The 27,083-nt window shown below is 44.4% G+C and overlaps 1 protein-coding gene across 3 annotated transcripts in view; it reads right to left on the reverse strand.

Moving 5' to 3' along the window:
• Positions 1-314: 314 nt before the first annotated feature.
• The window catches only part of LOC133103804 (zinc finger protein with KRAB and SCAN domains 1-like), a 39,159-nt gene continuing 12,390 nt past the window's right edge, over positions 315-27,083 (reverse strand). Inside the window, exons 1-4 of one of the 3 annotated variants that reach the window (XM_061209336.1) lie at positions 9,524-9,580; positions 3,465-3,960; positions 2,967-3,159; positions 315-1,541 (exon numbers count right to left, since the gene is read on the reverse strand). In XM_061209336.1, the coding sequence (XP_061065319.1) occupies positions 706-1,541; positions 2,967-3,159; positions 3,465-3,863 (1,428 nt within the window). In that variant the 5' untranslated portion in view covers positions 3,864-3,960; positions 9,524-9,580 and the 3' untranslated portion in view covers positions 315-705. Of the gene's footprint in view, positions 1,542-2,966; positions 3,160-3,464; positions 3,961-9,523; positions 9,581-17,851; positions 19,947-24,147; positions 24,989-27,083 lie in introns of those variants that run through there. The other 2 variants (XM_061209338.1, XM_061209337.1) reach the window with 2 other exon arrangements.

Consider the following 27,083-nt stretch of genomic DNA (forward strand, 5'->3'; position numbering starts at 1 on the left):
TCTCAGGGAGTCAGATTTTCACAGACTTCGGCAGAGACACGAGTATACACGGCCAAAAAGCATGAGGCTGACAAAATGTTCCCAAATGCTGGAAAAACGTGTTCTGTACGCAGGAAAAGCACGATGAAGACTAAGCTGCAGCCACCCTGCACACCCTGCCGCAATTTCCTCACACACACACTCACAAGCACTGAAAGTTCTATTTACCCCAAATCCAAATTTTCCAAAAGCAAAACCAGTAGGAAGTTTCCTCTCTAGAATAGTGTTGAATAACTAACATACAATTTTTTAATAAAATAGTCCTGAGGCATCACAAGACGTTGTAAGTTTATTCTGAATCGGATTAAACTGTGTTCAACATGGCTCATTTCTTTACAAATCATAATTCTTGAATATACCTTAAAACAGTTAAACAGTTTTAATGTTTCCTCCTTAATTATACCGGATACACAGCAGTTTAACTATACAAAAGGCAATGTCCGCATGGTTTATGGGACTCGAAGTGCGGTGAGGGGACCCTGCTGCAGCCAGCGGGCAGGTGAGGAACCCGCCGTGTCCCCCCACCTGCGCTCTCACTCTGTCCCCTCGACGTCGAGTGAAACGAAATCTACCCCAGAGTTTACATTGCAATTACTGGGCTTTCTCCCTAGCATTCACGTTCTAAAGTTAAAAAAACAAAAACCATCAAGAGAGCATACCTGACAGTTAAGGCCCTTCTCCCTCTGCAGTGTGGACTCTCTGATGTTTGGAAAGATTGGACTTACTACAGAAGGTTTTCCCACAATTATTACACCAATAGGGCTTTTCCCCGGTATGGATTCTATGGTGTTTATTAAAATTGGAGCTGTGGTTGAAGGCTTTCCCACACTCCTTACATTTATACGGCTTCTCTCCAGTGTGGAGTCTCTGGTGAGAACTAAGACCTGCGTGCTGACTAAAGCTCTTCCCACACTCGTTACACTGATACGGCTTCTCTCCGGTGTGTATTCGATAGTGTCGAATGAGGCTGCCTTTCCCACTGAAGGCTTTGCCGCAATCTTTACACTGGTAAGGAGCCTCTTCAGTGTGCATTCGCTGATGTTTAAGGAGGTCCGAGCTCTGACCGAAGGCTTTTCCACACTTACAGTCATAGGGCCGGTCCACCAAGTGTGTTCTGTAGTGAAGGGTCAGGTTGGAGCTGTGGCTGAAAGCTTTCCCACATTTGGTGCACACATACGGTTTCTCCCCAGTGTGTGTTCTCCGGTGTTTAGTGAGATTTGAGCTATTACTAAAGGCTTTCCCACACTCGGCACATATGTAACGTCTCTCTGCTGGGGCAGGTTTAGTCATTACTTCTCTACCTTTTGAGGAACCTTTGTCTTGGAGAGGAATTTTTGTTCCTCTTCCCTTTTCCAGGTTAACCCACTGCCTTTCTAACCTGGGCTCACATTTGTTGGCAATAATCATGGGAATAGAATCCCTTCTGAATCCTTCTGCATGAAATTCTTCAGAACTTTCCTGCTTATCTGTTGATTCCTCATTCTGGGTGTTCGACTTACGATCTGAAACAGTAAGTAGAATAAGGACATGTCAGTTGTTTCCTGTCCTGAGAAGAAACTGTTAAATGAGAAATAGAATCACCAGGTGACACTGATGGATTCTAAGGGGTAACCAAATATTGCTCTATGAAGTTACAGTACCACACTGATACAAATAAGTCATTATCAGATCTAGTTTACGATGCCAGACTTTCACGCAAGCCCCCTACCAGAAGCCATCATGGTATAAGAAGTACATGGTGTTCTCTGCCAGGAGAACTTCGGGTATAGAGGGCAATTAGGCAAAACCAAGCATGCTGAGACAGCAGCAAAGGAGCTGGGTGATGCTCAGGTAGAAAGAAACAAGAAAGAAAGATTGTGGAAGGGTCAAAGTTGATAAAGGAAAATAAAAAGGATAATTAAGGGAGAAGAAGCTAGTGGCAAACTCACAAAATCCTTATTCTCACAGAAGCTGAATATAAAAGCAATAAAAGAGAACGTTTGGTCCACTTATAATCATTCTAGTCCCAGATCCTTACTAATTTGAATGACAGTACTTAACTCCCATGAGGGTTTAACTCTCATCATTTCACCTACATTGGCTATGTCTTATCATTCTCTTAGTTATAAAGTAACTGTCAAAATCAGACTGAAGCAGTTTAGCTTTTTTAAAGCACTTCACCGGGCAGTCACACCTCTTAAAAGTCCACCTAACCATCCACATACACAGAAACGGGGAGTAAGAGAAATTCACACCGAAAAATGGGCTCCCTTTGAGAAGTGTCATCCCTCGGCAAGTCCAGAAGCCTCAGTCAACAAGGTACTTTCCTCTAAGCCGCTTTCTCCTCCTCCCTCTGTCCCTCTCTCCACCCACCATCTCCTTCCCTCCTCTGCTACCAGCTGCTTCTAGGCTCACCCCCTCCTCACTGTCCACTGCTGACTGAAGCAGCAGCTAAAATCCCTCTCAGTCCCCATGATGAGCAGTCACTTGGCTACACGTACACACTCCCCTTCAAGTTGCCATGAACTATGTGTGGGAAGTAAATAACTTAAAAAAAGTTAAACATTTTAAATAGCTTAATGAGGTATAAGTTGAAAAAGAAATTACCGGGACCATTTCTGCATAATCCCAAACTGATCACAGCAGGTCCACTAAGTCATTAACAAATGAACCAGCACCACCTCTTATTGGTTCATTCAAGCTGTCCTCGCTTCCATGAACAGTCCCCTTACTAAACTCACTTCAACTCTCCCTTTACGAGCGTGTCATCTGTTCCCACGCCAGGACTGACTGAGACACACCTGAGGGAGGAAAGGAACTCATTCTCCCTCGTCAGCCAGACCAGTTGAGTCAGTCTAGGGGACCACCTCACAACCAGGAATTAGGATGATTGTTTCTTCAACCACAAAGGCCTGGGCACCGAGTGGGGGCCTGACAGATGGTCCTACCTTGAATCTTTCTCAGCTCTGGAGTGAAGTCCTCCTCTTCACCAGTCTCTTGGATGTAGAGGGGCCCCCAAGACTCATATTTGTAACTGGTCTCCAAAGACCGTGGCTGCGGGCTGCTCAGGGATTCCTCCACTGTTCCTGAGGATGCCATCTTCTCCCACCACTGTTTCTGTTCACTGGGAGGCGGTGAGGCCTAGAGACAATTAGGAATGGCTGGGTCTGTGCACAGCTCACTTTAAGAACCAGAACAAAAGAAAATCTCAGGACAGCTATGTAGAACCTCTACGAAAGAGGAAAGAGAAAAGAAAAGCATCCATCCCATTCAACTCCCAAGGGTAACTCCCTAATTCCATATAGGACAGCAGAAGAAAAACAGGAGGAAACATGGTCTAACTCAGCGGAAGGTCCATTCAGTTATTCTCAGTGTGTGAACAAACCCGCACCTGCCTGGACTGCTATGCTTCCAATCTCACAGAGTAAAAGGTCTCCCCAGCCTACCTGCTGTGCTGGCTCATCCAGCTCTCGCTCCAGATCTTCCAGGAGAGTGACGGCCTCTTCAGCGCTCTCCGGGCAGTGCTCCTGCACCCAGGCCTGGAGCTCCTGGGGCAGGATGGTCAGGAACTGCTCCAGCACCAGCAGCTCCAGGATCTGCTCCTTGGTGTGAATCTCAGGCCGCAGCCACTCACAGCAGAGCACCCGGAGCTGGCTGAGGGCCTCCCGGGGGCCAGGGGTGTCATGGTACCCAAACTGCCTGAAGCGCTGGCGGAACATCTCCAGGCTGGGAAGGCGCTTCCCTTTCTCCTCCTCCTCCTCCTCGACCTTCACAATCACAGGCCCCTGCTCTTGTGGAGTTCTAGGGCCCAGAACTGTGGCCATGCCCAGTACCTTGGTCATCATATAGGTACTGCAGAAACAGTGTCACTAAAATGGGGCTCTGTGTAGCAGGAGTACTGGTTCCTTTGGGTTTCTGGTTCTTTAGGGCTACACGTTAAACCTATGAAAATATGGTTACCATAAAATTACCAAAAGAAAAAGTATGTATGCTTTTTGGTCTTTATAGCCACACCTTTAGCACAGGAAATGGTGGAAATTATGGCCATCGTAAAACTACCATATAACAATGACCGTCAAATATCTTCCTGGAGTCAGCTCAGGATATCCTATTTTGATTTGACTTTGCCTCCACTCTCTGAAAAAGTGCACTGTGGCTCAACCCCACTCCTGCATATATGTCTGAAGAAAACGAAAACACTAATTCAAAAATATACATGCACCCCAATGTTCATAGCAGCATTATTTACAATTACCAAGATATAGAAGCAATCTAAGTGTCCACCAACAGATAAACAGATAAAGATGATGTGGGGTGTGTACGTGTATACACACACACACACACACACACAAAATGGTATACTAGTCAGCCATAAAAAAGAGTGAAATTTTGCCATCTGCAACAACATGGATGGACTTGGAGGATATTATGTTTAGTGAAAAGTCAGACAGAGAAAAACAAATACTGTATATTATCACTTATATGCAAAATCTAAAAAAAAAAAAAAACTAGTGAATATAATAAAAAAGAAACAGACTCACAGACACAGAGAACAAACCAGTGGTTACCAGTAGGGTGAGAGAAGGGGGGAGGGGTGATATAGGGTTGGAAATTAAGAGGTACAACCCACTATGTATAAAAGAAATAAGCTACAAGGATATACTGTACAGCAGAGGGAATATAGCCAATATTTTATAATAACTATAAATGGAATATAATCTTTAAAAATTGTGTATCAATATGTTGTACACTTGTAACTTATATAATATTGTACATCAAATATACCTCGATTTGGAAAAAAAAAAAAAAAGAAAAGCACTGGGGCGTAAGCTTAAAACTAAATTTAAATTAACTTTGCTCCAAAAACTGTTTCAGAATCTTACAACTCCTGAGATCTCAACAGGCCATCTATTGGCCAAATGAAGTCTGTCTAAACCTACAACTTTTAGCTTCAGCATTAAAAATTTACTAGTTGAATGACAGGGCTAGTTAGCAATACCAGGAATCATGTTAGAAGCCTGGAATTAACTAGCATATTTTTAAATGATTGAGCATAGTTAGTGATGTAATTTGAGCTTCACTTGACCCATTTTAAGCAGGGCGTACTCTTGTTTTAAAATGCCATTTAGGGGCTTCCCTGGTGGCGCAGTGGTTGAGAATCTGCCTGCTAATGCAGGGGACACGGGTTTGAGCCCTGGTCCGGGAGGATTCCACATGCCGCGGAGCAACTGGGCCCGTGAGCCACAACTACTGAGCCTGCGCGTCTGCAGCCTGTGCTCTGCAACGAGAGGCTGCGATAGTGAGAGGCCCGCGCACCGCGATGAAGAGTGGCCCCCGCTCGCCGCAACGAGAGAAAGCCCTCGCACAGAAACGAAGACCCAACACAGCCAAAAATAAATAAATAAATTTTAAAAAGATCATCATGTCCAATATAGTAGTAAAAGCACAGGTTTTAAAAATAAAATAAAATAAAATGCCATTTATGTTTAGCTTTCACATAAAGACAAGTGGAATGACAAGAGGTTAGACTAAAAGTAACCTATGTTCTTTCAGAGGTATTTCTTTTGATGAGACACATACTGCTGAGAGGAAACTGAAGGGAGAAATTAAACCACAATAGACAACACAAACAAAAGATGTTTAAGAGTATTTTTTCTTTTAAATTTTAAATATTCTATATATTTGTCAGTTGATACATTAGAATACTGAAAACATCTATAGTAAATATAATTACTTCCATTTTCTTCATATGCCAAAAAAGTGAAATCCATTCACTCAACATTTGCTGAATACCTGCCATGGGCTCGACGCTAGGACTGCAGGGATGCCTAAGACAGATACACACCTACCCTCACACAGCTTTCAAGTTGTGGGGGAGATGGAAAAGAAGTGAGTAAACAGACAACAGAATCAGTCTATCATTACTGGCATTCATTAAATATAGTACTCTGAAAGAAAAGTACGTAAGTTAATTAATCTTACACACGTGTGACTGGCCTTCCTGATGAGCATATTTTCAAACTCTAAGCAGCACCTTTCCTGTCACACAGGGGTTCCCGTACTGGATTCGAATAATCTAGACCAGGAAAACGCCAGCGGTCTCAAGAAAGAGCCAAACACGTAAAAAGTCTATGCGGGTGTTCATTACATGAAATTATATTGACAACAATGGTAGAGACCATAAAAAGGATGTATAAATGGCTTATAAAAGCTGAAGACGAGGGAACAGGAGTTGCAGATAATCTAAAGCTTAGGCATTTAAAAAGTTGAGTATGCTAATTTCTAACATGCGTGTCAATCTCCATGGATCTGGCTTGACAGCACTTGAAATATCATCTCGCACACACACTCATAATATACACACAATCACAATGAACGAAAAAGATAAAAACACGAACAGTGATACTTCTGGGTTACAGAATTATGAATGATTTCAATTTTTTAAAGTCTTTTTTTAATTTCCTAAATTTTCTATAATGGGTATTATTACTTTTGTAGCCAGAAAACCATAAAATCTCCAAACGGATCATAAGCAGTTTTTAACAAATAAAACAGATTTTACTTCTAATGCCCAAATTCCATGCCCTTCAAAAAAAGAAACCCAGGAAAACAAAAAAGCAGCAATTCCAGCCCATGCAGAACCTTCCAAAAAAGGTACATTTATGTTACAGCTTTTATATCAGACATTTAGTTTCACACATTTAGTAAATATGTATTAAAAACATGTATTTTATATGACTCTTCCCCTTTGTTTATTTTTGTAATCAATTTTGGTAATTAAAAAAATATAGCAAGTTGGGTTCTAGGAATAAAACCTCAATATGTGACCTTGCCTTTACGAGAAAGTCAATAATTACCAGCTGCTAATTAGTTCAGAACTCTCGGGACGCTAGCTGGGACTCCTCTCTACGGTACCCAAATTCTGAAGCATCCTATGAGGCGCCAACAGCTATTCCCACACAGTGGACCAGCATCAGCACTGAACACCCGTTTATGCTATCCTCTGCACCCAGTACACTACTGAAGCTCCCAAGTTCAGGATTACTTGAAAACTGAGCTGGGGTTGCGGGGTGGTGGGAAGCACTGCCATCTAGTCTCTTAAAATAAGGGCATTAGCACCAAAGGCTAAAATAACCTAAATATAGATGTAGCAGTGCTGGGAGCATTCCTTAGAAATCCTTTCAAGTGCACCTCCTAAGTGCTGGAATAACTTTGTAACATAACTGGTTACAAAATTTCCCACTCTCTTCAGAGGAGGGCACCCCAAGAACAGGAAAGACTGCTCAGCTTCTGGGATCCAGCCTGGGAAACTCTGCAAGACACTAGGAGTTATAACCCAGCACAGGAGGCATTAAACAGGGAGTGTCCTATATCACGTTCACATGGGATCTGTTCCCAGAATTTGGCGAGTTCAAACTCACAGATGCCACTATATCACACAAATGCCTTTGCAAAACACATACATAGTCATAATTAAAGAAGAAAGTTTCCCTAGATGTTGCTGCTGGGCAACTGGCTGGGCTGGCTCAATAGCTCAGTGGTTTATTCTAGCACACCAGTTTTGCAGTGCCCATAATTCAAATTCATGCCTCAGCAAGGCCACAAACAAGTGGAGGGCTGGGTGCTTGGAGCCTTCTTCCTAACTGTACTCACTCTCTTTGGAGAGTTCATCCAGTTGCGTGGCTTTAAGTACGATCTATATACTCAACAGCCGCCAATTTATCTGCAGCCTGGACCTCTCTTCTGAACTCCAGACTCACACAACAAACTACCCACTTGACGTTGCCACCAGCATGTCCAGTGGCACCTCAAGCTTAACACGCCCGAAACTGTACTTCCCATCTTTCCCCCAAAGCTGCTCATCTTAGTTAATGGCAACTCCACCGTTTTTTCTGGACCAAAAAAACCTGGGCAACTCCATTGTTCTGTTTTTCAGACCAAAAAAACCTGGTCACCCAACTCCTCCTTCACATTCTGCACACAATTCATGAGCAAATCTCTACATCTAAGAGATTCAGAGTTCGCTACTTCCAGCACTGCTGTCCCACCAGCCCATCATCTGTTGCCTGTTAAATACAAGTCAGATCACATCATTCCTCTGCTCACACCTTTCAAGGCTTTGTGTGTCATACAGAGTAAAAGCCAAAACCATCACAAGGCCAACAAGGTCTCAAAGATTTCAGCCCCTGTTGCCTCTCAGATCTCCTTGTCTCTTGTCCGCCTCTAGCAAAGCCAGTATTGGTCATGACCACGTTGGTCATGTTTAGTTTGTCTAAAGGTTCATTAGGGATGCCCTCAAGGTCTTAGCTTTCGAATTTTTCTTAATAAGGTGCTTATAAAATAAAAAAGCATGTGAATAGAAAACAGAGGCTTCATTACTCACACTGTCTTCAACCACAGTGAACTATTTTAAGCTCGCTAGAATGTTTAGCACAAGAGGCCCATCAAGGAAAAGTTCATGGTCTACTACAAGCAGAGGCCTCTGTTCTGTTCCGAGGTTTTTTTCCCCCTCTTTTATGCCGATTTCCCAAAGCTTATATGCCCTTATCAAAGTGCCCCAAATCCATTCTAGAACAAGATGAGGCATAAATAAACCAAATTATTACAGTCTAACAATTTAACACGACTTACCAATTAATGCTAGAATGCTTTTGACATACTCATTCTGTACCTGAAAACTCCTACGCAGGCAAACTTGATAATTCATGAGGCACAGATTTCTACTGCTGGACAGTTCTAATTGTTACAGGTTTTCTTTAAACTGCACCAAATTCTGCATCACTTTTTATCTTCTTTCTTCACTGATCCTAGTTTGGTCCTAGACCAAAACTTACTTTCTCCGTTGTAGGCTTCCAATACCTGAAAACAGTTGTCTTTTCTTCACAGTTCTTTCAACTGCTCCTTATATAAGAGGTTTCCAAGTACCTCACTCACCAGACCACCTTTCTCTTGACGAACTATTTATAAATAAATGGCCCTCTAAAAATGTGTTTCCAAACTGGAGCAGATCCCTGTTACGTGCTTTCTAACCTGAACAAAGCCCTCCCTATTCCCTCCCTTGGAACAGACATTACCCAGGACTTCTGAGGCCCAGTTTCTCACACGAGGTCCCCAACCCCCTCGGGCGAATTCTTATCAATTAGCCTCGAATTCGGACCGCCTACTGAGAGCCAGGGAAAAAGAGAAAGCAGCCCCACTCAGACTGACGGGCCGTTCGGCTCAGGGAGCGCAGAGAAAAACTGCTCTGGAACACGAAAGAGACCAACTTTCCCTTTTTAAACCCCTGGCGGGGTGCGTGGGAGACGGGGGGGATGCTTTCAAGGGAGCAAATGCCTCCGCCGTCTGGGGCTGGGCAGGGACTGGGGGCTCCTCCCACCACCCTCCCAGGACCGGTCTGGGGAGTCCCCACAGGCCACAGCTGCCTAACCCACTCGTCCCTCCCCGGACCCTTCGGCGGACACTCCCGCTTCCGCCCGCCACGCGAACCGGGGACCAGGAGTCTCACCGTGAGTCAAAGCCGCTCGGGCCGCTGAACACCTCGACGCGCACCGCCGCCGACGCAGCCGGAAGTGCGTCATAGCCCCGCCCACGGAGAGCTGTGCGGGGCCGCAGAGGCCCCTCTAGGAAGTTGGGAGGTCTTTTTTGGCATCTCGTTGTCTCGGGTACTCGGGAGGTCGAAGAGCGAAAGCGACTAGTGGAGGCGCCCTCGCAACGTGAACAGGCGGGGACCTCTTTCCCATTCCTTTTTTTTTCTTCTTTTTTTTTTTTTAACCAAGGAGGGGCCAACCAGATGAAGTCTTGGCGGTTTTTGCACCCCGCCCCCGACGCCCCGGGCCAAGGAGAGGCGTGGGCTCGGCGCGGCGGCCTCGGTCCTCCTCGTGGACTTCAGAGGCCGGTTCGCCTGTGACCCTCAGGCCGGTCACCGCGTGAGGACTCGGCCCCCGTTTATAGACACGGAGCCCCACGCTTAGCCCACGAAGCCCGAGATTCAGTTATCACACTCAGATGCCCGGCGGCATCCACCTGAAGTAGCTGTGCCCTTGGGGCTTTGCGGGTTCGAAACTTCCTGGGCAGAAATCTCTGAGGCCGCCTTCCAGAGGCTCCTGATGCTGCAGGACTTGGTACAGAGGTCCTTGCCTACCTTTTCCCCCGCCGCTGTTGCGCAACTGCAGGTTACGGGACTGTAGATTCTCAATGTTTTCGCTCTCAGCCCCACCCCGTCCGGCCCTCACTGAGTTTGCTTTTGCCTGGCCCCTCAAAAGGCACACATGTGGAGGGACAGCAACGTGCCTGCGCAGGGAATACCGTGTCTGAATGCACCATAAATTTGTAGAGATGAGACATTTTTCCCTGATGTTTTCTATGATCATTTAAATTAAAAAAAAAAAAAATTCAAAGACATACAAAAGATCAACAGTGAGTCCCCTATGTACCAACTGACCAGTTTCAACAGTTATCACACAGTCAGTCTTGTTTCATTCATTCCCCCACACACTGGTCAGACATCTAAGATGGGCCCCTTCTGGGTGGCACACGTTAAGAGGAGTGTTCAAAACCCAGTGATCATCCAGAAATGACGAAATCATCGGGAGGTGTGAGCTCTGAACACCATGCCGTTCCACCTAGGAGAATCTGGAGAATTTTTCTTACCTTAGGTAGGAGAGGACAAGGGGAGAATGAGAGACAAAGCAGTCTTAGTTTTCAAATTTGTGAAGTGTCATCACTTGAAAATGAAGTTTGTCTTCTGGGGCCCAGAGGACAGAACTAAGAGCAATGAATGGAAATGATAGAAAAGTTCAATACAAGGAAGGACTTTCTAAGAGAGTTGCTCAAAAACGGCCACTTCCTGCATCATCTTGTGCTGCTTTGAAGTGGGAGAGCCCTGGGAATGGGGAGGACAGGAGTTTTGCAGAGTGAATTTTGGGGCTGGATGACCTACAGCTTGCCCCAGACTCCTGTTAGTTTTTCCCTTCACCTCCAGCCCCAATGGCATTCATTCACCATTACCACTCCCTCCACACACCTCCTCTGAGTACTTACTGTGGGCTGGTACTGTGTTAAGCACTTGGTTTCGATTCTTTATTGCCGCATAAAAAACTACCCCAAAACTTAGTGCCTTAAACACAACAATTATCCTGACTTCTTCTAACTCAGAGGCAGTAAGGGGCTTAAACATATAGACTCTGAAGAAAGAGCCAAGTTTGAATCTTGACTTTCCCACATCTCACTTGTATGACACTGGAGAAGTTACTTACTTTCCTGAGCCCACGTTTCCTGATCTATAAAACAGAGATTTTAATATTTCACAGGGGTAAGTATTCTCATGATTATAATGTTTCAAAGGATTGATAAATTGAAGATAAATGTGTGTAGCAGATTGTTTCTAAAAATAGTCACAACATTATCTCCCATCTCACATGCTCTTTTGCAATGTGGCCAAGAGCTAGATATAACAGAATCACTCGAGCTGAGGGGGAAACCAGAAACCTCAGAAACCTGCATAGTTCCATGAGCCACGCGTGTTTCGTTGTTGTTGTTGTTGTTTGGTTTTTTGGCCGCACCGTGAGGCTTGCAGGATTGAACCCGTGCCCTCTGCAATGAAAACTCGGAGTCCTAACCACTGGACCGCCAGGGAATTCCCGAGCCACACATGTATTGATGCCTTGGCAGTGCTCTGTCCAGCCTCTTAGACAAAAGGATCTTTGCCGAGTCTTGCAACCAGTAAGTTGTGATGTTGAGGCTTAAAGGAAATCCGTCCCGTTCCAAGCCCATCGTTCTTTCTACAGCAAAGGGCCTAGAGTTGCAAAATACTGATGGCAAAAGAGACCTTAGGGAAAAGCTGGTTACGCTCTTGTTTTCAGATGAAGAAACCCACCTGTGCCTGAAGAGGTCAGCTCGGAGGCACACTAGTGAGCTAATTAGTAGCAGAGCTGAGAGTAGAATCCAGATGCTCTAAATCAATCCTGTGTCCTTACTATGTCTCAGCAGATTAAAAAGATCAATATGCTCCCATCCAAATCAGACTGTGGTAAAATAAGTTAACTTACGTGATCCATGATCATCTATTGATATAACCACGGCCATGTGACAAAACCACAAGAGAGCAGACGAAAGAAAAGTTAGCCATTGCGGCTGGTGGCTCTGCATTTCTCCTTCAGAACAGTTTTGACTTCCAAGAGCCTCATACTCTTCCAATGAATTCATTCCGCAAACACTTACCAAGAACCTACAGTGTGTCAGCCATTGGCTTCAGGCACAAGGAGAAAATGAAAAATGAAAAATACACGTAGTTCTTGGCAGATACGTAAACAAATAACTATGGACATGGTCCATAATAATACATGGTCCATGATAATACAGACGAGACCACTAAATGGTGACTAAGTGACGTGTCATCTTGGGGATGCACAGTGTGATGTCTCCTAACATGCAAAGCTCTGTGGCAGGGAGTTTACTAGAGGACAGTTCCCGCCTTTTGGAGAATTCTACTTGCTAAAAGTTCTTTCAATTAAAGCAAACATCTAGGGGACTTCCCTGGTGGCGCAGTGATTAAGAATCCGCCTGCCAATGCAGGGGACACGGGTTCAAGCCCTGGTGCAGGGGGGATCCCACATGGCGCGGAGCAACTAAGCCCGTGCACCACAACTACTGAGCATGCAAGCCACAACTACTGAAGCCCGCGCGCCTAGAGCCCGTGCTCCGCAACAAGAGAAGCCACCGCAATGAGAAGCCCGCGCACTGCAACAAAGGGTAGCCCCCGCTCGCTGCGACTAGAGAAAGCCCGCGCGCAGCAACGAAGACCCAACGCAGCCATAAATAAATAAATAAATAAATTAAGACAAACAAACAAAAAGCAAACATCTGCTTTCTTGTAATTTCAACTCATTGATCCTAGTCTTTTTTTTTGGCTGCACCACAAGGCTTGTGGAATCTTAGGTCCCCGACCAGGAATTGAGCCCAGGCCCTCGGCAGTGAAAGCATGGAGTCTTAACCACTGGACCGCCAAGGAAGTCCCACATTGATCCGAGTCTTGATTGATCTTTTTCTGTCACAAAATGCATGTAGTTGTTCTTGTCAGCCCTTCAAAATATTTGGAAACTACCATATGTGACTGTCCCAAAGACCACCTACAACAGTTCTATGATCTTGTCTGAAAGTTGCTTCTGAATCTTGGAATGTGAAGTGTATAATGACCCTCTTAGGGTCCACGGTTCCTCATTTAAATGACCTCCATACTCTCCCACTTAACTTTCTCTGCATTACTCGGTTTTCTTTTGTCTTTTTTTTTTTTAATTGGAGTATAATTGCTTTACAATGTTGTGTTAGTTTCTGCTGTACAACAAAGTCTTTTGTCTTGAAAGATTATTTGGTTTGAAAAAGAGAAAGACCCCGCTTTGTAGTAGAGGTCTGGAAGGGGAAAAGCTACGCTGGTTACTGCAGGTCTGGGCTCCCTCCCTCCTCTTCCAGCAGGGAGGTCGTCGTTCTCTCTAAAAAGGTTGCTTTCTGGATCTTCCTTGCTCAGTCTCGCCGTCACTTACTTTTGCTGCCATCACTATGCTTGGCCAGCAGAGGGTGATCAAACCTTGGTTTCTTTTAGAACAAGGCAAGCTCCTCACCCATCACAGCTCTGAAAACTTCCCTTTTTTCTTCCCAGAGGGAGTCCACCTGTACAGCCTGTTGGGAAGCTGCAAAGACATTCATTCAGCTAAAGAAAATGAAAAGAGAATAAAGGTGATGTAGTTGGACAACCCCATAGCTTAGAGCTGGAGTGCTGTTGCTAATGAGCCTTAGAGGACTTGAAGATGCAGCTTAATTATCTGGAAAATGGGCATAATAATAACCTGCTCTGACAACTTCAAAGCGTTTGGATCACATGAGAGTGAACTAGCTTTGTAATTACCTGTACCAATAGTAAGGACATTTTCATCTTCAAAACTCTTGGCTACCATATTATTTCTGATCTCTGTTTTAATGTCAGCGCACTGCCCTCCCCCCCGCCCTGCCCTAGGATGTGGCTCTGCCCATCACAGATCCTTTTTTGCTGTTGTTGTCCTACCCCCTCTGGAGAGGGCCACTTGCCTTCTTAACAAGAGACAGTAAAGTTTCCCGCCAAGGCTTTTACAAGAGCAGGTTGCCGGCTTGTTCCCCGTTGTTGGTGGTAGATCCCAGAAAAAAATTGCATAATCTCTGAGTAGAAGGAGATCACCAAGGGCATCCGGCCCAGCCCTCCCCCCTTGCAAAATCCCTTCCTGCCCAGGACCCCTGGGTGTCATACCTGACCTGATTCGATGCAGACACCTGCTCTGGCTGGCTCTGCAATGAGGTTCCTTCTCCCAGCGTCTTCCACTAGGGCCATTCCTTCTGGGTGTGCACCTTGGGCCCTGCAGAACCCTGGGGCCACCAGTCATCTTCTTATCAGGAGTTGTACGGTTATCACAACTCGCTAGCACAAGGCAGGCAAGTGTCTTGCGGAAGGGGTGCCTTTTTCTAATTTGCCCAAAGTCCTGGTAGCAGCTGGGAAGAGCTGGCTTTACTTATCTGCCTTACTCACTGCAGGACCTCTTTCTTTTTTATTATTCCTGACACCCAGCACATGGCCTGACAATAATGCTTGTTGAAAGGGATTTAGATTGATTTCTTGGAGGCATACAGAACAAACTGAATGCCTCTTCTACATGACAGGCCTTTAGATACTTGAGGGCAGAGACCAAGTTCTCATGTGTTTTCTCCTCACCAAGCAAAACCCTTTATTGCACACCTGAGGTGGTTTTGGTTTTACCATCCTGCGGTTGGTCTGTCTCTCTTTTAAAATGTGGAGTCCAGAACCAAATGCAGGGCGCACGATGACAGAAAATCCAGGCAGGGGGGAGTCGTGCTAGCACGTGTGTGTTCAAGCATCTGGAGTGGAGGCCGTGCCAAAGACACCTGAGACTTGGAGGCAGTGGTGGTGACTACTGGTGAAGGGACGTGCATAGTTTGGGACAAGAAAGGCCTCTTAAACCTGTGCAGTAATGCCCATGACTCCAGAGGAAATACCATTCCCTGGAGGATTTGGAATTGCAAGAGCTGAAGAAGGATTGGGGTAGGGGAAAGAATTGAGTAGGGATTGGTGCAGTTTGAGAGACTCAGAGGCCATGTGAAGTTCTGTCCATAACATCGGGGACTGTCACGGGTCCCAAATTTTCACAAAGACCTGATTTCAAGGTAACATCTTTTAGGGACTCATGGGATGGAGGACACTGCCAGCACGTTTCACTTAAAGAAGGGAGACTTTTGTGAGGGGTAAATTAATATTCAGGAAAGAGTGAGAGGACCATGGAGGAAATAATAGCTAGTATTTCTGGAACACGTAGGTCAGGCACTGCTGTAGCTGCCTTACATGTAACGGCTCATTTAATGCTTATAACGCTATGTCCATTTTGCAGATGAGGAAACTAAGACACAGCACGTAAGTGGTAGATGAAGGATTTGATCCTGGGCACACCGGCTCCAGTGCCTGTGTGTGTAACCACTATGCTAGGCTGCTCCATAAACGTAGTTGTGGGATCACAGAGGTGGCGTATGCAGGTGGGAGAATAACTGAGCTCAGAAAGGACATGAAGGAGTGGAAAGAACCTGATTGCTGGAGTCAGACACACCTCGCTTTAAATCCAGCTCTGCCACTCATGGTGTCAGCTGCTTCATGTGACGGGCCTCAGTGTCCACATCTGTATAATGGGGCAACTGTCTCTGCAAAGTTGATGTATGGATTAGAGAAACCTCATGGTTGTTATTATTCAGGAGTGAAGGAGGAGGAGAGAGAGGAGTTGATGGGCAGTGCAATGCAAACAACTGACAAGGTTTCAAGGAAATGTCAAATGCTCTAGAAAAGTAAGGGAGAATGAAGACGAGAGAAAGGGCTCTGTCAAGAACACTGGTGACCTCTAATGGTGCCATCTAAGTGGCTGGGATGAGAGCCGAGTTACAAGGGAATTCCCTGGCTGTGCAGTGGTTAGGACTCCGTGCTTCCACTGCAGGGGGCAGATCCCTGGGGAACTAAGATCCTGCATGCCGTGCAACGTGGCCAAAAAATAAAAAAACACACAAAAAAAGAATGTTTAAAAAAAAAGAGCTGAGTTACAGGGGTTTTAAGAGGGAGGATATCAGCGGAGAAGAGATGAAAACAGCAGTTCTGGTCCACGTGGCAGAGGAATTTGGTAGCTAAAAGGAAGGGTCAAAGTCAAACCAAAGATTTTTAAAATTTGCTTTTGCTCCTTAAAGCTACAAGTTTGTGCTTATTTAAATGGAGAACAGGTACTGAGGGGTGAGGAGGAGGCTGGAGGCACTCGAGAGCAAGGCCACATCCCTCGGCAGGCAGCAAGGGAGGGGCTCCAGGGAGCAGGGAGGACCAGACAGCGAGGCATCGGGATGGCTTGAGGCCCCTGGGAGAGCATATCAAGGGGGGTCTGCTGAGAAAGGGTGAGGTGAGGCCATGGTGGGCCTGGGAGCTTGGGGAGCAGTGGACACCTGGACAGCGGCCCCAAGATTACGGCAGAGAGGAGGGTAGGCTAGCAGGGGCGAGGGTCATGGAGGGGCCACGTCTGCGGACTTTCCCCGGGCAGCTTTCTGTAACTAAGGCACAGGAATGGAGGGAGAAGGAAGCTACCAGGGTTTGAACTGGACACAGTGAAAGGCTGAGATGCTCTTGGAAGGTAACCTTGACCCTTACGACTCCTGGGGCTCTTGTCTACACTGGGGACGCTGGAGTCTCTGGTCCTCTACACACCCAGCCATTAATAAACTCAGGACCAGAATCTCACAGGGCCCGTTGTCCACAGCAGTGACCAAGTTCAATAATGCACTGGATTTCTTCCAGCTTCTGTCTACCCTGCTGTTCTCTGGAATCATCTCCTAAAATAAATCATCTGCACACGAGCCCTGACCTCAGGTTCTGCTCTCAGGGAACCTAGGCTAAGACAGTTGGACAGGATAGGGTTTAGTACCCCGGAAGTAAGATTTGGTTGTGATACCTAAGTAAAAATACATTGCTTTTTCACATGTGCCACCTTTTACTTTTTAAAAAATTTGTTTACCTCACCATAGCCCTGAAAAGCAAGTGAGGCAGGGGTTAGTATTCCTTTAGGATAAGGAAACTAAGAGCAGAGGAAAACAGAACACTCTGCACTTCTCTCTGGTTTCTAAATAGGGTGAAAAAAAATCAATTATTTAAATGAGACAAAGTGAAAAAAATCACATTGAGTTTGTTTCAGTAAGTTATGCAAAAACAAGGTTATTAGGTTAGAGTTCATAGTTTGAAGGTCTAAAATATCAACTTTACATGTTGCTCCTACTATTAGAATGTTCAATTTTTTAAGTCTCATAAGTGGTCAAAGGTTTTGTTTTTGTTATTGGAGTATAGTTGATTTACAATGTTGTGTTAGTTTCTGCTGTACAGCAAAGTGAATCAGTTATACATATATCAACTTTTTTTAGCTTCCTTCCCCATATAGGCCATTGAGTTCCCTGTGCTATGCAGTAGGTACTTATCAGTTACCTGTTTTATATATAGAAGTGTGTATATGTCAATCCCAGTCTCCAAAGGTTATTTTAATGGTTCCATCCTATGAAAAAATTATGTTTTGGGGGATCGTTAAAAAGCAACTTTATTCCATGGTTTTTCATTCTGTTGCCAAGAAGCTACCTAAACGCTTGTGAAATTACCTAGAACACGTCATTTGGGTGAGGATTGTTTGTGTCACAGTTCCAGTTTTTGACTTTGAAATTATACTTTTTTCTTTACCCAAAACACGCATTTTATGCAACCAAGGACAACAAAAAACAAACATCACAACTATTGCCACCTAGAGATGATAATTTATTGTTTTACCATGATCCTGAAGATAAACAACATAAAGAGAATATTTATTACAAATCCCCACAATTTCCTTCCCCCACCTCACTACTCTAAAATTTGCCAGACACCATCGGCCTCCTAAAATGGACCACTGACTATAAATGCGTTACCAATTGATTTTGCTGCCATTTCTCACGACTGAAACTTTAGTGCTCAATCAAATGACTATTTTCAGTGGAGGAGTTTCCTAGCTTTAAAAAAAAAAACCCTTTTCCTCTAAAATTCCATTATTTACTGAAAGAAGCCGTTCTAGAAATGTTAATGAGGATTTTAAATGAACAAATTCAATTAAAAAATCATTCACTGAACATCTACCAAGCATCTGGACGCTTCAAAGATCAGGGAAATGAAAAGGCCAGGTTTTAACAGCAATAACTTAATCCTGCGGATATACAAAGACAAGTCAGTTTCTTTTCGTCTAATTTATTCTAAGAAACTAGGAACTGACAAAACAGGAAAGGTTTGTTTTATCCAGTCTACAGATAAACAAGACAATGCCTGAGTTAGCTCTCTATATAGATTTAGGCTTATCGTGTTGACCTGGGTGTAATAACCTCTATTTAACTAAAAGTTAATAAAAATACTTATGTTCATGTTAAAATAATCGCTGATTTTGCTTGCATATCCCGCCCCTTGCCCCTAAACTCATAGATTTTTAGAACAAGATTTTCCTGTGTCGTCACAACCTGCTTCCCCCTGCCCAGCCCTCTCACGTAAGAACCCCTGCAACCAGCAGAAGCATGTCTAAATCTAATATGCTTTGTCCTCGCTCGGCAGAATAAAACCTTACTCTGTCAAGTGGCTGAAGTGGGGGTAGGGGGTGGGGAAGGCAGGCGAGCACTGGCCCCCAGCACACGCCCAGCAGTCTCTCTCCTCTCCCTCCGCAGGGCTCCCTCACCACTCTTCCGCAGCTGGGAGTCTGGCCCCTACAACCCTCCCCCCACACTCTCCTTCCTAGCAAACCTGACCTTGTCGGGAGACTAAACAACAGCGACTCGGGCAGCTGCCCGGTCCCTTCCCTGGACCAAAGGAACTTGAAACCCGCATCTGAAACTGGAATGAAATCCCAGTTTCAGCATCACCTTTCAATCCCTCACAGAACTTACTCTTTGTATCTTAATGCACTCAGCCTGACTGCTTAATGAGTGCTTGCTGAAGGGAGAAAATTTAATTTTAAGACCAATTAACTTTGCTGATTACTGTGTAATTTGAAGTGAGTCATGATTCTTTAGTAAATGGAGGTGAGAATCTCAACGATTAAAAGAAAAACAAAACAAAAAACCTGTTAAAATAACAGCAGACCATTGTTCAGAAGTCAACCTAATGCCCACTCTTTACCTTCTTCCACTGTTTTAGAATAAGAGAAAAACATGAGGTTTGTGGTATCCACTGTTAAACAGAACCAGACAATATGAAACTAAGTTCTCATGTTAAGACATTCTGTATTATGAGATGTCCAAAATAGTTCCCAAACTTTTGTTTGACCTGCAGAATTGGAGATGGCTTACCTCCCTATAACTTCAAGTTTGTTTTACAAAGCTCTGAAAAGTAAAACAGATAATTTCATTTTTAGATATAATAAAAAATTAATTTGAATAGCAAAATAAGTAACTACTTTTCAATGTACAGTAGTGTGTCCATTCTAAAAACGAAACCTAAATGTTAGGGAAACTTTTCAAATAATACTTTTTATTATATTCTCCAGTAGTAGCTGAAATAAAAATCTACTCTAACTTCTATGAAAAGATCTATTTATACCACTTAATTTCCTCTTCTCTGATTCGACGTTTCACTTTGCAATCTGCAGACCTTCACGTGGTTTCCCAGCTGGGGAACCATAGCCCCCTCATCAGCATTTCTGAGAAGGTGTGCAGAGTGGGACCCACAAACACATGGCTCCGCGGGTAAGTACTGCTGTCACTGTGTGACGACGTTTTAATACTGTTACTCCAATTCACACGATGACTCTTCCGTGAGGATGGTAGGGTGAACCTGGTTAGCTAGCTTTAGATGAGGACGTCAGGACGACGAGACCCTGCAATAAAAGGTGATCAACGCTAGGATAAAAATTAGAAAAAAGTTCTTTCTCAGCTATGAATCTTCACAAGCCCTCTCTCCTAATAATCCCAGGCCAGGGGAAGGGAGCAGAGCAAGGAGGGTACACAGGAGACAGCTGAGACAGGAATATTGCAAAATGCTTCTCAAGCCTTCCTGCAATCCCAGGGACTGGATGCCTGTGTGTCTGTTTTCCAGGGAAGAGCCCATCCTGGTGTTTTCCTATCCCAAGTTTTCTAAGCACACAAATTTAAGAGTTAGTGGAGGAAGCAGGACTACGCTTCACACCATTGGGTCAAGGTAAGTGGTCCCACTGGCCCTCCCAGGACATGCCCTCTTCTTGACTGATGGGGGCAGACCTTCTTCCTCCCCCGACAAGCTCAGAGAACCCATTCTCCTTGCTTGAAATGGTGATCTGGCAGCTAAGCGGTCAACTTCCTGGCTTTGAAGAGAACACTCTCAGGAAGCTGCAGATGTTTCTAGAACTGTTCCATTTTAGTGCCCTAGTCACCTGTCTCTCCTAGCGATTCCACTCATCTCCTAAGCTCTTGGCTTGATAAGCACCAAACTATGAAGGTTTTTTTCTCGTTTTCCCCTTCCTCAGTTCTGTGAACTGACTTGTTTATGACCACATCAACTTCTTCACTACTCCAAAACTTTGCTCTTTTGGAGTGATGTGTTCTGTCAAATAGATTAAAATAAAAATACATTATCTGTTTACAGGGAATATACAGAATAAAACAGGGGCTGGAGGTACAAAACACATACACTGACATTATGGTCATACAAAATATATAGAAGTACCCAACATTAACAATTTTTGTCAGAAGTTGTACATTTTGCTATTTCTTTAGCATTTTCCCACTTTTTTTTTTTTTTTCCTTCTGTGGATCCTCTGGAGTTAAGATTGAGCTTCCTCTGCAGTGTTTCTGAAATTCAATACATGATTGGAACATACTGACGGAATTCATTTTCTGTCCAAAGCAATGAGTGCTACACATTAAAGTTTTCCTCACATATAATATTAATAATGTTTATTTACAGTGTGAGTTTTCTGATGCTAAGGGCTGAGATGTGATTAAAGGCTTTGCCATATTTATCACATTCAAGAGGTTCCTTCCTGGGATGACTTCTCTGACGCCAGGTAAGATGTGAATTGTCTTAGGTATCAAACGTGTCAACCTCTCTATACATATTTAGCACAGTTTCACTTTTATGCCTTTAATAAAATACTAAGTGCCTTCCATATCAAGATGCCTCATACATCTGTAGTCTTAGGCTTTAGCCTTGCCTGCCAGGATGAAGTAGAAACAAATGCCCCACAACTTGAAGACTTTTACTTCTCTTCCTGGCAAGGTTAAGGTATATTTTTAAAAACCCCTCAAAAACTTCCACTGGGTCAACTAGCATGCTAACAGTTAACTAGAGTACTGAAACCGTTAACATACTTCAGCCAGTCGAGAACTTTCAAATGACTATCCTGAGCACTAATTTAGATGTCGTAAGCCTTTTGGGCCATGACTCTATTACACTTTGCGCTGAAGAGCTGATAAATGAATGCAATGCAGATGGTTTTAATAAACAGTGGTAGCCTGTTTTCTTCAGAAAACTTGTCTTCAAATAGCTGCTTCAAGGAGTCCATCTGCTGAAGATCTGGAGCAACGCCCGTGGCCATCCCACACAGTCAGTACGATGTCCCAGGAAATGGGAATTAAATGTGGGGCACAGGTTATAGTTAACTTCCATTAAAAAGAAATGATGGCTGAATCACGTCCGCATAAAAAAGCCAATGCGGGTGGACCTGACCAGCGTTCTTTCCCTCTTCACAACAGTCGGTGCTTCGATCGGTGTCTGGAGTTAAGCACCTCACTGCTTTCAGTTGCTTCCTGGCAGCAAAAGTCTTTGCTCAAAAGCATCAGCAGTTTTCTATGTGACCACCACTATGTCTCACTCTTTGAAGAAAATTCCTAAAAGCATTTCTTCTACCTTCCCTTACTATAAAAAGTTACTTAGGTGTGCTCTTCTGGAGTATCTCTCCTGTTTTTCTTAAATTGGATGGATAGAATACTCTGGTCACCAGCTGACTTCCTTAAAGTTCCCCCAGGCAACACGGATGCAACTGCTTAGGAGCTACCGGGAAGCTGGAGTTGGTCCAAGTTATAGAGAGAGGCCAGAGGAAAAAAAAGTGCTGTTTGGCCCGGAGCTGAGGCCACAGCTGCCCCCACCTCCATGGTTCCCCGTGAAGTGGCACTGTCTCATAGGCTTGGGTTGTTGGCTAGCAAACCAGTGACGAGTGACAGTTTTAGTTCTTGACGGAAAATCTCAAACTCTATGTGAGGGGTCTCCCATTATGGGGCTAGTCTTCAGGTGTGTTCTTAGTCTGTTTCTAAGTCCCTGCAGGGCTGTCCACAGTCATTCACGTGCTCTCACGAGCAGTTACCTCTACCCAAGGCCCTGATGACTTCCTATGTGACCCACGCTGCTTGGGTCTCTTGTGTGTGCATCTGAAAATGGTCTGTCGCTGGCTTCTACGCAGAAGCTAATGCATCCTCCTGCACAGATGATGGGAAAGATCAAAGTTTCATAACCTCACCTCAGTCTCTAGTGATGAGAAACAGAAAAGACATTGTGCGGTATGACTACAATACGACCAACCACATCTTAGCACGTTGGTGAGCTTCTCAGAGCAACAGACACGTTTAGTAATTGCCAGCTAAGGATCTCAAATGTCTTTTCGAAGTTTCTGGAAGGTGTGGGAAAAAAAATGCTCCCTCCAATGTTCCTTTTTCTGAAAAGCAACAGAAATCACATCTTTTGAACTTTAAAGTTACAAATGATTCACAAAGTGCCCAAATCATCATGTTGTTCAGGAGCTGACTGAAGAAATTCTGGTTAAGATCTTTGCCATCTTTGCCTTAGTAAGTGATCACATTGTTCTTTAAGATGACGGATGACAACAAAGTCGTTTCTGACATTTCATGGTATTTACTCTCTGATCCGTGTCTAGATAGTCTATGCTGGTGGCTGACCAGCACCCTTCGTTTATATTTAGGACAAAAATAGCATGCGACCCTAGAGCTTTAGCCACGCCTCCGGCTCACAAGCTGGGCCAGGCTACCGTATTTCAGGTACTCGTGACTCACAGGCCTTGTCGTGAATGTACAAATCCTGCTAGAAGTCAGGCCTAATGAGCACTTCTCATGTGGTCAGCACCGTGTCCAGGGCTGTCGGGGATATAAATATATCCCCCGGTGAGAGAAGCATCTCTTTTGGGGAGTGATGAAAACTTTCCTACACGGAACAACGAAAGATTCAAAGACAGTATGCAATCAAGTGCTAACCTGTGGAGAAACGCAGTTAGGAGTGCGATAGTGCTTTAGGAAATTCGGGGATTTCGCGAAGGGAGAGAAGTGTTTTGAATCACGGTTGCCATTTCAGTAGGATTTATCTCAGTCATGAGGAGGGAACCATCTACATCTGCGGCCGTCCTTTGGAACTGTAGACTGGTGCGCATGCCCTCTCTTTCAGGAAGAGATAGAAATCTTTGGTTTGATACTGACAGCGCAGTCCTAGATTTCTATAGCTTTGGTAGGCTACCAGTGACTGTACAGAACTTACCGTATATATATAACTAGTTTGAGCAGCATGTGCCGATGTAGTTTTTGTTCAAACTGTCCCTCTTTTTTGAGAAATAAGGTTCAGCAAGACGTTGGCCCAGTAGGGCGTGTTTGCGGCAAGCAGGTTTTGAACCTCAGTGTCATTTTCACAGAGCCGATCTTAGTCTTTCAATTATGTACTGTGGTTGCGAGGAGTTCAAGAGCGCCTTAAAGGTCTCCTCATTACTGAAAGCTTGACATTTTCCTGTGTGTGTGCTTCTATCCTGTGTGGAAACAGCATGTGGATTATCCATCCCTGTGACTAGCATTTCCCTGCAAGGGCTGTGGAAGAATTATACGCCCACAGACTAGGCAAAGGCAGAACACTGCTGATGTAACTGTAAGGATCCATAAATGTGATTTTTTTTTTTTAACCTGTTGAGGCTGTTTTTTTCCCCCTCCATGGGCACACATCTCTGAAATAATTTTAGAAAAGAAAAGGGGAAATGGCTTGTTGACAAATTCTCGCTTTACACACAGCTTTTCAGGAATGCTCCGAAAGCATCAAGGGAGGCGGGGCTGTACTCGGAGGCTCGCTCTCTGGTGTGGATTCTGTGATGCAGAGTGAGGGTCGAGCTCCGGGTGAAGGCCTTGCCGCACTTCGTGCACTTATAGGGCTTTTCTCGGGTGTGAATTCTCCGATGCAAAATAAGGTATGAGTTTCGGTTGAAAGCCTTTCCACATTCACTACATTCATAGGGCTTTTCCCCTGTGTGGATTCTCTGATGCTTAGTGAGGTCTGAGCTCTGGCTGAAGGCCTTCCCACACTCGTTACATTCGTAGGGTTTCTCCCCAGAGTGGATCCGCTGATGCAGAATGAGATTTGAACTGTGACTGAAGGCTTTGCCACACTCATTACATTCATGAGGCTTCTCTCCTGTGTGGATTCGCTGATGCAGGACAAGGTTTGAGTTAAGACTGAAGGCTTTCCCACACTCACTACATTCATAGGGCTTTTCTCCGGTGTGGATTATCTTATGGCGAATAAGGCTTGAACTCCTTGTGAAGCATTTACCACATTCATCACATCTGTGGGACTTCGCTCCTGTCGGAACTTCTTCAGGGGTGTTGAAGTTTGAGCTCAGACTGAAGCTTCTCCCCAGTCCTTTACCCTTTTCCCTTGGACCTCGCTCTCCTGTGCTGGGGTTTTTTTTTTCCTTGACTGTAGCTGGCCCCGGATCTCTCTTTTCTTTTCCAGTTTTCTCCTCAGGGTTTCTCTGTTGCCTTTCTACTACTCTGCCCTGCTGTTCACGTTTTTCTCCGAAATCTTTCTGGAATTTTCCTGTGGTCTCCCCATGTGACGCTGAGTCTTCTGCAATTTCAGCCTTTGAGGTGGACTCCTCATTCTCATTCCTGTTTTCACAACCTGACACAATAAATAAAAAATACAAATAGCATCTTTTTCTTTTGAATATGTGGGTTACTCAAGTGACACTGTTTTCCAGGAAGCTTCTACCTGGCCTGCAAAATGACCTCACAATATTAACTGGAGATAAAATAGTAGAAAAACAAGGGAAAAAACATAGGGACAACAGGGAGTAGAATTGGGAAATGAGAGGGCAGGCAAAGCGTGGAAAAGACAACGGAGGGAGCGTGCAGAGAGGCCAGGAGCGAGCAGAGGGAACAGAACCAGGTGAGGAAGGAAGGAAGGGGTGAGGAATTAAGGAACATAAGAGGTCACAACTCATGGTTCTATAATTTGGTCACCCGGTAATTAATTTGAAAGAATAAATACACATTAAAAAAATCATGGTCCAGGGACTTCCCTGGCGGTCCAGTGGTTAAGACCCCGTGCTTCCAATGCAGGGGGTGCGGCTTCAATCCCTGGTTGGGGAACTAAGAGCCCACATGTTGTGAGGCTAAAAAAAAAAATTAAAAAAAAAAAAAAATCATGTTCCAGTTCTAATTAAGAATTTATGAGTTAAAAAAAGAGAGAGAACGGACAGGTCTTTCCTAGAAAATGATAAGTGGTATTACCAGAAAGAAAGGAATGCAATTAATAAAAGAAAAGCAAATACTCCGCCAATTCTGTGAGATTTTTATTGACAAGGTGATAGTTAACAGGCAAAACAAGGAGCGCTGAACCTGGCAGGTTACGCAGACCTTCAGACACAGAAACTAGTTTCTCTCCACCAGGGAGAGCAGCACAGAGCTGACAGTGCTCAAGCAACAGGGATGAGGGTGAAGAAGCTGGTTGGGACATTAGTACATGTAACTGAAACCTGCACTGACAAACGACTGAGAACTACTGAGAACAAAGAGACTGAAAACAATTCCAGAGACAGCCCACGAAGGACGTACTATAAGACAAGATCTTACAAATGCAGAGCTGATCTTCTGATTTTAGCAATCTGCCTGTTAAAACACTGGAATATATTCTTATTGTGGACTGTTATATTCTGTGTGTCACCCTGTTTTTTAAGTATAGACTAAAAATTGTTCAGTACAAAAACACTATTTTATATATGTTTACATTTGTCTAGAAAAAACCCAAACTATCCCAAATCTATTCTTTATTTACTTGGCCTTAAGAAACCTTTCCAAGTGAGTGTGCACTATCTCAACGCAATCACTGAAGGAGTTGAGTATCTAACCCCTGACTTGAGTGATGAAATCACCATAAATACTGACCTGATCATAAGGAAGAGGAAATTGGTCTACTTCTTTTGAATTCCAAGCCTAGGTCCTTGATGATCTGGATAGTTCCCCGGCTGTTCCCAATGTTTTCTTTTGTTTTGTTTTAAGTTAGCAAGGGGTGGGTACTACCCGGCTCACAAACAGAGATCAGTTTTTTGGCTTAATTTTCACCTCGTCCAAAGAGCAAGTACTAAGAAACAACAAACCCCAGTTATCCCTATGGTTCAAAACAAAACTTGAGGTTTCTGTAGTAACATCCTTTCTTCATAACTTCCCTTCATTCACCCTACCACTGCCCTCCCCAGGCAGAAGTCTTAGGAAGTGGCCTTCCCTATGACAGGACTGATCTGAGAGCTTCCTGCAGTACTGTCTCCCAGGGGTTAAGACCTAATAGAGACAAATGGGACTGTTTGTCAACTGTGTCACCTTGTCTTATCTGGTTGATGCCTCTTAGGACTTCTTTGTTCTTACTGCACACTCAGGAGCCAGAGCTCTTCACAGAAGATCACCATTAGGTTTGAAATCTGGGAATCCTGACCATAAGGGAGGTACAGGTGCAAGTTCATGGAATTATACAGAGCTGTCGTGGAGCAGCGCTCACAGGATGCAAGACTGAAAGCCCATGGAAGGATGCAGTGTAGGTTCAGGAACACGGTCCCAGGTTAGGATTAGACTGATGATCAATTCTCACCTGGCCCTCTATACTAGGAAATACAGACACTCCCCCCTGACAAAAGCACTTAATTGTATCCACAGGGAATGAAGCAGAATCCTCAATGATGACAGAGTAGTTGAAGAGGTGGGGATTCAGAACATAAAAGTAT

This window comes from Eubalaena glacialis, chromosome 13 (genome assembly GCF_028564815.1).
Source record: "Eubalaena glacialis isolate mEubGla1 chromosome 13, mEubGla1.1.hap2.+ XY, whole genome shotgun sequence".
NCBI lineage: Eukaryota > Metazoa > Chordata > Mammalia > Artiodactyla > Balaenidae > Eubalaena > Eubalaena glacialis.